Genomic DNA, 10301 nt, shown 5'->3' with positions numbered 1-10301 from the left:
TTATTTCCTAACTCAATGAATATAAAATCAAGATATTGATTTGAATCAAAACTCAGAAGACAAGCAATAACCTTTTTTTTTTTTCAACTCATAAATGTAAACAATGAAGGCTTTCAAATATACCATACAAATAACTGGGAGACATACTACTGCAATGCATGTATAAAAACACAAGTTTAGCATGTCATTTATCCCAACATACCTACCATACATGTTAAAAGGTAAAAGTGCAAATTTAATTATAAATTATTTTTCAAGAAATATTTAATATGTTATACTATGAAATGATATAAAATAAATTATCAACTATCAAAAACATAACATTTGATATCCTTCTGTCAAATTGGAAGGAACCCTCATAAGTCGACCAATGTAAAAAACAAGTTGAATGTGACGTTGGCAAACAATAGGCTGAAGGTGTAGGTACCTTCCTTAACATGAGGGGCAAAACAAAATGTAGACCATCTGTATGATTAGAATGTAGGGCTAATGTTCAAGGATTATGTGAAATGTTTTGACAAAAGATTATCCTTGATGATTTCATAGTAGTTAATTGAAAAGCCTTGTGAAGATCTCTTGCGAAGATTATCCTGTATAATTTCAACCATGATCGATGTATCAAAAGATTATGAAGAAAAACATCAGTTGAGGCTATAAGACAACATAATCTAAATTGAAATTCTAGCCACACAACACAAGAACTCAACACTAAGAAAGACCGCAATTTACAGAAAAGAAAATGAGATTTATACATGAATGGAAAGAAACAGAAGCTAATAACATAAGAAGTTATCTCACCTCTGAAGACCCACCCTAGACATGCAAAAAAGAAACCTAATACCATACTAACACGCCAGTCTATGTTCAAACTCTTGTTGCCTCAACATTTTCCAAAAGCATTTCAGGACTCGAGATCCAAAAGTTTAACATATCTACTTAAATAAAAGGCGACGCCTCGCTGATTTCGTTAGATTTGGACTGGACATCGTTCTTTTCCCTTTTGAGGTCCCACCATCAAGGTTATCAAAGCTATCAGATGCCTCTTCCTGTTTTGAATGATTTTGCGTTTTCACTGAGCGGTAGAACTTTGTAATGCTTAGTTGAGTGCTTCTTGTGTTCAATGGTGATGAATTCTCATTCTCTAGAGATTGCGGGGTAGAAGCTTTTCTTATTTTCAATCCCTTCAATTCCTGCATTTTTCAAGAGCAAATTAGGACTCAAACTTCCAATAACACGAGTTAAAAACATAAACCAGGTGATGGAGATTGGAAGAAAAATTGAATTTAATTGTCTTGTGAAAATTTAAGTAGGATGTTAATTTAGTTTGAAGTTGAATTAGTATTTAAGTGTATTATCCTATCTTATCTAGGATTATATTTCTTTTGAAATTTTAGGATTCAGTTTATTTAAACTTGAACGAAGTTCAAACATTTCGGTCTCTCCCCCTCGATTTAATTTCTCCTTGCTTTCTCCCTATCTCTTTCTATCCCTCCTTCCATCTCTTTCTCCCTACCCTCAACTTAGAATAAGGTTCTTCATGCTCCTCGCATGCTCCTGTCACCAGAAATTCACCCTATTTCATGCAATTTCTTCCATCATGGCCCATTCCAGTTGCTTCAAATGTGGCTCTTCAAAATCAAGGGCAACCTACACGAAGCAAACCAAGGTAGCAAGTCGATTGGAGTAGATCATAACTCACTCATGCTCTTGTGGCATCAGGTTGATGTGTACCAAACTAGAGTCAGGAAAACAAGCACAGGCCCGGCAGACCAACCCATTTACCTTCCAATTTTAGTAGGCTAAGCTAGCAAAATGAGCCTGTTTTCAGACATGGGTTGGATTAGCCTGCCTTGTGAAAAGGGCGAGCTATACAAGGCTAGCATACGAGTTATGCAAACTGGCCCCTCTTTTATTTAGTTATTTCTATCCTAATAATACTATTGGCAATCGCTGTAAAATCCCCAAGTCCTGAACTCCTAATTGACTAATCTCCCATCACCTCCATCCAATACTCCATTCCACTCTCCAGATCCACATTGCGCATCAAGCTGCTAGAAGATGATGAAGATTCGTCCCGTCTCCATCGTCCCAATCGAACAAGTTCGAGGTGTATCATCTCATATCTATTCACTCCTTCCATTCCCTCTCAAGTCTCAAATCTATCGACATTCCCTCTCCAATACAGCCCACTCCCTCTCCCTCTGTGTGCCACTCCAAAGATGAAGATGAAGAAGAGCCAATTGTGTGACAGTGTGTGCTCTCCTCCACCAAAAGCTCAACACTACAGCAACTTCACCGGAAGCCAAAATGATAAGCAAGTGAATCAGCCCAAAGAAAATATATTCGCTAGAATATGATCTAAGTAGAGGATGGGTGTAATACACCAACAGCTTTATTCCACTAGGTAGAAAAGATGAGTATAATAAGCAAAAGAAATCACAAACAACATGTAACCCTCACATCTAGCTTTTAAGAGGCTAGAGTCTCTTCCACAACACTTACTACCTCTCACTAGCCTCTCACCCCTCTTATATTCCTTGTCAATCTATATCTTCTCTCTCTTGCACTCTCACACCTTACAACCCATGAATTAGTCTGGGGCCAATAATCATGGGCCCACCAACATCCTATCCTGGTCCCTATTAGTTCCCATAACTACGTCTATTCAACACTTGATTATGAACTATTTGCAAAATAAAGCCATAATTCTTTTGCCAACGAATTTTTTGACTCTTAACAGTTCAATGCCAAATTTAATTAAACTAATACACAATAAAAAGGTTGACGTCCTAAATTTATAATACTAGTAATTCAATTTCCAACTCCCACAATCAACTAAAATAATGTCACATAGGGCAGATGATTGAAAAGTCAAAAAGGATTTTTTAAAGGGGGCTTGAAAAGGTAAAAAGTAAGCGCACCTGTTCTTGCCAAAACCCTTCAACTTTTGCTGGAAATGCAGCCCTCACAAGATCCATATTTTCATCTGTCAATAGGAAGCTACAACCATCACTCATATCAGAGACACTAGAATCATCTAGTAGATCCACAAAATCATCAATCTCACTACCATCTGCTTGTTGCATGCTAGATTCGTGTGATGGAACTGTACAACTAATGTTGCCAACTGCACATTTCCACTTGACAACATAAAATTGATATCCATATCTTATCTTCACACGTTGTATTGAATCAAACTCAAATGTCCCAAATACGAGACTTTCTACAGGAGTATTAGCCATGTCTCTCAAAAAGATGGTAGACATCATAGGAAAAATCTGCTTTCGAATGTAAGCCGGATCCCAATGCTGATGAAAGTTTAAAAAATCTATCAGCATCTCAATCTTTGGTCTACTCCATGAGATGCAAGGACCATCACTTGCTACAACAATTGAAGGACAAAATATAGAATGAATGGCAACTATAATAACAAGTTTCCATAATTACAGACATATTAGCAAAACTTGAAGAAAATCAACATAAATAGGATATACACCCAAATCCTGAGCACATATCATAAAAACCTCACTAAGGGCAATTGTAATTTAATGCCAGTGACAAAATTCATCTTGCCAATTACAGCTAGAGAGAGAATTCAACATACCAGAGTGGCAACCATTGTCATTGCAGAAGTACATTTCAATGATTTCATCTCTGGGAAACTTGGGCTCCTTTGCAATCTTGAGACAAATTTTTGTGTGCCAATTTTCCATCCTTCTCTGTGCCTTTCGTTTCCTAAGCTGCCAATCCAAGGTTGAACTTAAAAACCACCCTAGTAAAACTAAAATGGCTGAGAGAGCATACCATATCACAGGAAGGGCAACCGCAAGTAAAACCCTCTGGTTTTCTCAAGCAACCTTCATTATCATTTGCACTGCAAAATTCACAAGGAGATTTCATATGATCTCTTTTGCTGCCTGGATGCCCACAAAAGGAACAGTGAAGCTGTTTATGGCTTGGAAAGTTCCCATCCATGTCAACACAATCTTCAGCAGATTTAATGCCGGTGGGAGAAACTTTCCCATTGCCAATCTCTTGCAATCTGCAAAAAGACATTCTCAATCCAAACTAATTAATTTTCACTTTATACTAATCATTTCATGATCAAAAATAAAAAGTACGATATAATCATGAATTTACACCTATTCAATACATCTGCTTCACTAAAACAACTAACAAAACGAAGAGCCGTATCAAGCCCAATCCCTTGAACACCTGTTAAATCATGATCATTTCCAACAAGAAGAGAAATAGCTATGAGGTGTTTCCTCTTCAACCCAAGACCAGATTCAATATCTTCCATATTGTAGCATTCAAACGCTTCCTGCAGACAATAAAAGTCTTAAACTAAACAAAAAGCCAAAAGAAATCCATAAAAAAAAATTTAAAAAAATAAAAAAGAGTCCAGAAGATTGCAGGAAGAAAGAGCACTCAAGTAATCCCATCCGGCATGGAAAATGCATCTCTCTATTTTTAAAGGTTGATAAAGAGAAATTTTCAGACAAAGTTGGAATTTCCATGTCAGAGATTCTGCTTATATGTTGCTATGTTTTGGGAGTTATGGAACTAAAATATATGTATGTTGGAAAGAATTATTTGACCAAAAAGACAGTTTGTGGTTAAACCTGCATAATCATCTCAGTCCTCCTTCCTCATCTCATGCACTCTATCTTAAAAGGAGTAAATATTAACTTTTAATTACTACCATAAAGACATAACAAGGAAACCCTTTGTGACAGACTGACAATGCAAGAATAAAGAGGGGCTAGACTAAGGTAATTATATTAGATTTAGCTTTGAACTTTCTTTTGTCATATAAATGAAATTAGCATATTTACAACTCAATTTAATCAGTCAGGCAAATTTGAATTATTATAAATTTTGACAATAATCAGAAGACATGAGAAAAATTAAGGAAAAAGAAGGAAGATGGCAGCCGGCACTGTATTTACAAGGCCACTTACTTTAGCATTAGAGCAGAAGCTTTTATGACACATTTCGCACCGAATAGGAATGCATCACTGTCAGATGTAATGCAAGCATCCACATAACCTTCACTATTTAATTGGGCACAGAGTGCTTCTGCCTCTCCTTTAGCATATAGTACAGGCATTCCGAGTAGCTCAACAAGTTCCTAACACCAAACAATTATAACTATATAGAAAAGATTAAAAAAGAACAAACAAGTATAAATTAATAAAAAAGAACTCCAACCACTTATAGTAAGTAAAGAAATGTTATTGACATAAGATACAGAAGAAATTAATGGAAACAATGCAGGATCAATCAGTTGAAGTTTAGGGTTGAATTCAAAGGTTGGTGAATGCAACATCTCGCTCACTTGAAGTGTACACATCTCATTTATTCAAGCTAAACTGGATGAATCTGAATACAAAAGGTAGTCCTTCAGAAGGATGATCACTCCTAAACAAAAGAACTGCCAAGACTCCTAAATAATAAAATTCTCCTAAACCAAATCCTCTCTTAATTTGCAAGACTTATCCTTGAATGTTTTCTCAATAAAGTGCAGCCATGTAAAAGCACCCAGAAAAAGGACTTCAAAATGAATAATAATTCTACATAACACTAAATTAACTTGATTTTTCTTCAGTCGCTGAAATGATGCGCCCATAATAACTCAATAAATATCCAATATATTTATATTAACATCAGAAATGTTTCCCTCTTAATAATGGAAAAAAAAAAGTTTCAAAAAATAATCTGAACAGATCCAAAGTCATTATTAATACGGGAAAAAAAAAACATGAAGCTTACATATCCAACACGCTAATTGAGATCGATAGTGTTTTGGGATAGACCATGAATCCAAGACCTTTTTTTCTTTTTAACAAATAGACCATGAATCCATCGTGTATTTAAGGATGAAATGACGATTTGATCACAATAGCAGATAATGCCAAAAAAAAAAAAGGAGGATCTGCAGAACAATTGCAAACTGACGACAGGGATCAAGGTTAATCAATCGACGCACCACACATTCTTTAACACGTCTTGAAAATTCACGGTTCCTCTCAACGGGAACACTTTCTTCACCCACCGGAAAATCTGTTAGTTCAATGCCAGAAAAACGGAAAAATCTTGAAATCCTAGCTTGCGATTTCAACGGCGATGGGGTCCCATCTACCACGAAGACTGGATATGCTCCAAACTGCAAAATTCACAAAACCACCATCAATCTATCCCAAATAAAACTTACTTCTCTGCCTCTCCTTGCCAATGAAGCAAACGAGACAAAAGAACACTAATTTATGTCCACCTCATCATAATGACACCCTTGCTAGCTACTCTTTCACTGGACAAGAACTCATTTAAACCAAAACGACAACAAAAGAAGAGGAGGAGGAGGAAGAAGAAGACATCGCTTTCAAACACTTTTCCTTAACCCCTGTTTTGGTTGGAGTTTCCCTCCCCTGCAAATTTTTCCCCTCCAAAACCTCCCCCAAAGTGGGGGGATTCTTCCCCTCCCCCTTCCCGTCCCCTCCCGTCTAACCAAACATAGCACAAAAGTAACAACCAAACGGGTCGGAGTGAGAATGGAAAAATGTAAGACTAAGACATCATATGCACCTTGGAGAAGAGATTGATAGTGCGAAAGAAGGTGAGTCGCAGATGGGGTTTCCGAGCATGGGCCTTGATAGCAGTCTGATGCTGGATGATCCAGAAGGAGAGGTCCACGGCGACTCGCTTGTCCCTTAAGAAATCCAAACCTTCGTCTCGTGCGTATGGCTTTAGCAAATCCCAGAAATTTCCCCCCACCCCCATTAATTTCCCTCAGTTGCAAAATGGTTCTGAGTGAAAATCCATTGACAAAGAAAAAGAACAGTGTGAAAGACGGAAGCTTTCTGCAACTGTGAAGTCTGAACCCCGTGTTAGGTTTCCTCGTGGGAGTGAAGTGCGTGGCTTTCCTCGTTTGATGTCACCTGATTGTTTTGGCCACGCAGGCTTCTAGCCGTTGCAGTTTTTGTTTTGTTTTTTTTTTTTTTTCTGGGGTTAACGGAGCCGAAGCATCCAAAAGTCCTGAATGTTTGAGCCGAAATGCAAAATACTGCTGTTACAGCTCAAGCCCATCAATGTAATCGGGCTCTGCCTAAGTGGTTACATCTAAAATAATCAGTTAAATCATCAATATGACACTGTTACATTGCCCTGGATGCTGGATTCGTGCTTGTTCTAATCGCCAACCCAGAAAATTCAAAATTGTGTTTGTTGAGGCAAAATCTGTGCATGATTTTCCAGAAAACACATAATTATAAAATAGACAACTATTTCTATGAAAGGTCATGCAATAAGCACTAACCTGTATGGTAGTGAAAATCTGAATGGGAATAAATGGAATTATTTATGGGGGCAACTCTGCCTTCAAGTGATCACAATTAACATAGATCCGTCCAAAGCTTGTTTGTATTTTCCTTTATTCAATCCATAAGTTCACATAAACAAGGTTGGCATCTCTGAGCAGATGAGTGTTAGGGGTTGAAACTAATGAGTTGACAGTGATATTGGTTCGGGGCCATGCATGCTGCCTGACTAGATTATAGTCCACCCTAGCCCCTCCACTTTTTCCCCCCATTTTTCATTCTTTGTTAATATTAATTATTTTATTATAGAAATTTTTTAATATTTCTCATGTAATATGCTGATTCTATAATTATCATGGAGATTTTTCCATGATTTTAATTTTTAAATTCAATTGTATTCTCAAATTGTTTTTGTTAATTTAATATTATGCAAAAGTAATGAATCATTGTTATATACAGTATATCATACAATTTTAAAAATGCTTCCATGTTTTTTTTTGCCACAAAAAAGGTTGAAGTAGGGGTGAAAGTAAGTCAAGTCACTATTAGAGGCCTACAAGTAAGGCTGTTTTAAAAAATTTTGATGCCTAAGATAAAATGAGTAAAGGAGCATAAAATATAATAATTTAACGATCCTTATATTACTTTTCTAACTTTTTGAGCTACAAAATTAGATAACAGAATTTTGTAATTAAGTAATTCTAACATTTCACTCTTAATAACTAGATTCATACTTTCTATTTGACATTTTTTTACCTCTAAAAATAATAATAAAATTAAACACTCAGTATTTTGTATTTTGAAAAATAAAGCTTGGAATAAAATGGAACAAACACACCTTACAATACAAAGACAAAAACACAAAGTCCCTATTTAATGGTGTCGCACCCGGAAAAATGCGACGCGGACGGCGCGCGAGCGGAGGTCCTGGCCTTCGCGGCAGGAACCGGATCGAACGAGGAGTCGCCACCAAGATTTTGAGGTAAATCTCGGGAAACCGATTAATGGAAGATATGGGTGATCTGCGAAATCAAAGAATAGGTTCGGGAGTCGGTTGAGTGTGGGGAAGGTATTAGGCACCCCACAACACCCGTTCGCGAGAACGGTTACCTGAAGTTTGTTGTGCTCTATTAATATGGTTTTAAAATTATTTTAATTATCCCTTTTATATTCATGTGTTTGATATAAAAATGATGATAATTGAGTGAGAACTGTTTATTTATTTACGAGAAAGGACGGACTTGACTCAGAATCTGACTCTGAGGCCTACGTACCCTGTGATGGGGATCAAAGTCCACGTAGTTCGAGCTTAAAAGTTTATTGGTGAAAATATTTTTTTGAAGAGAAATTAATTAGAAATAATTCACTATTTTGCAAATAAAACAATTTCTGAAATTTTGATATGTGTGTTTTAAATTACAAAAGGCAATTTAATTTTAATTATTTTCTCCATTTTTGAATTTTTGGAATAAGAAAGAAAAGGGTTTAAAATCATTATTTATTATTTTTTTATGTTTTATGGTTGAGAATTTTAATTGCTATACCTGCAGAGCCTTATTAGTTCATACGGTAATGCAATTATTCTAAGTATCTACGGAGATTCCGAAACCTCACACGATAAAAGAATTTAGTAATTTAATTTATTTATTCTTAAGTGTTAATAATAGTTTGCTTAAGTATGTATATATGTTTTTAAAGAATTTTAATCATCATACCTGTATAGCCTTATTGGCTTATACGGTAATATGATTTATCCTAAATATCTGTAGAGATTCTAAAATCTCACATGATAAAGGAATTAAATTTAATTAATTGATTTAATTAATTATATAATATATATGTATATATATATTTTAAAAACTAAATCGTTATATCTGCAGAGTCTTATTGACTCATACGATAATACGATGATCTTAGAAGCCTACGGAGATTCAAAAATCTCACATGACTAAAAGATATAATCGGTAAATATGGTTACAATTTAAATACATTTAATTTGGTTAATTAAGTTTCTTAAATTGTATATTATATGATTATTTGCAAAAATCACTTATTTATTATAAAAATTGAAAATCACTATATCTACGAGGACTTACTGTCCCACACGATAATGTGATTAATTTAAGTTCCTATGAAGATTCTTAAAATCTCACATGGAACTTAAATATTTAGTATAAAGAGAGAGTTAATTTCAATAATGGGCCTTTAGAACCCGTATAAGTACCTACAAAATTGATCCTCGTACTTGCAAAATCTTATTGATCTTTATGGTATGAGATCATTTTAAATGCCTGCAAAAATTCTCAAAATCTCCTACTTCAAGTTTTAAAAAGAATATATATGTGCTTAGCATATGAGCATAAAAAAAAAATACGTATATTCGAGAATTATTCATCTGGATATAAAATTCATGGAAGCAATTAATAAGGAGTGAACTAACTTTACACACGCTCCCGCGATGCTCGTAACTGAGAAAGGAAGAGGAGATGAAGACTGAGCACATGCACGCACACCATCGTCGGCCACAGAGTGATTCAGAAGGTGAAGAAGAAGAGGTAAAGTTCAGTCTCCTTTCCAAACCTTCAGATGCACCAAGCCGAGAAGAAGGCTAGAGTTCTGTTGCAGCAAATGGAAATGAGCAACTTCAACTGACTATTCTTGTTCTTCGTCCTTCCTCTTTGCTTCACTTCCTCTATCCTATTCGTTCCTCATTCTTATTTCAGCAAATGGTTTAATCTCTCACTGTCACTCGCTCTCAGTTTTCCCTTTTGAGAATCAAATAACTTCAAGCTCTTGGCCTTTTTTAAAGAATCAAATTTTCACTCACTCCCTTTTCTAGAAAGCTCTCCTCTCGGTCTCTTCTCGGCTGCCTCCGTTTCTCCTCTCTCCGTCCCTTAGTCTCTGTTTTTCATTCAGTTTTTGGTCTTTTTTTTCCTCTCCTAGTATGAACATCCTTTTATACTCTCAGTCTTTCCCTCTTGG

The 10301-nt window shown here is 35.8% G+C and overlaps 1 protein-coding gene across 1 annotated transcript; it reads right to left on the bottom strand.

The window, feature by feature from the left end:
* Positions 1–652: 652 nt before the first annotated feature.
* On the bottom strand, positions 653–6957 carry LOC129291860 (flap endonuclease GEN-like 1). Its single transcript, XM_054929415.1, is given in 8 exon segments — positions 653–1190; positions 2922–3382; positions 3605–3740; positions 3805–4042; positions 4143–4324; positions 4961–5134; positions 5993–6169; positions 6589–6957. Coding segments are annotated over 8 exon segments (1821 nt in total). The 5' UTR covers positions 6784–6957; the 3' UTR covers positions 653–932.
* Positions 6958–10301: the final 3344 nt, after the last annotated feature.

Source organism: Prosopis cineraria, unplaced genomic scaffold (genome assembly GCF_029017545.1).
Source record: "Prosopis cineraria cultivar Desert tree isolate PC_DT_omini unplaced genomic scaffold, ASM2901754v1 PC13, whole genome shotgun sequence".
Lineage (NCBI taxonomy): Eukaryota > Viridiplantae > Streptophyta > Magnoliopsida > Fabales > Fabaceae > Prosopis > Prosopis cineraria.
The sequence above is the reverse complement of the archived record's forward strand: the minus strand, read 5'-3'. Positions and strand labels throughout refer to the sequence as shown.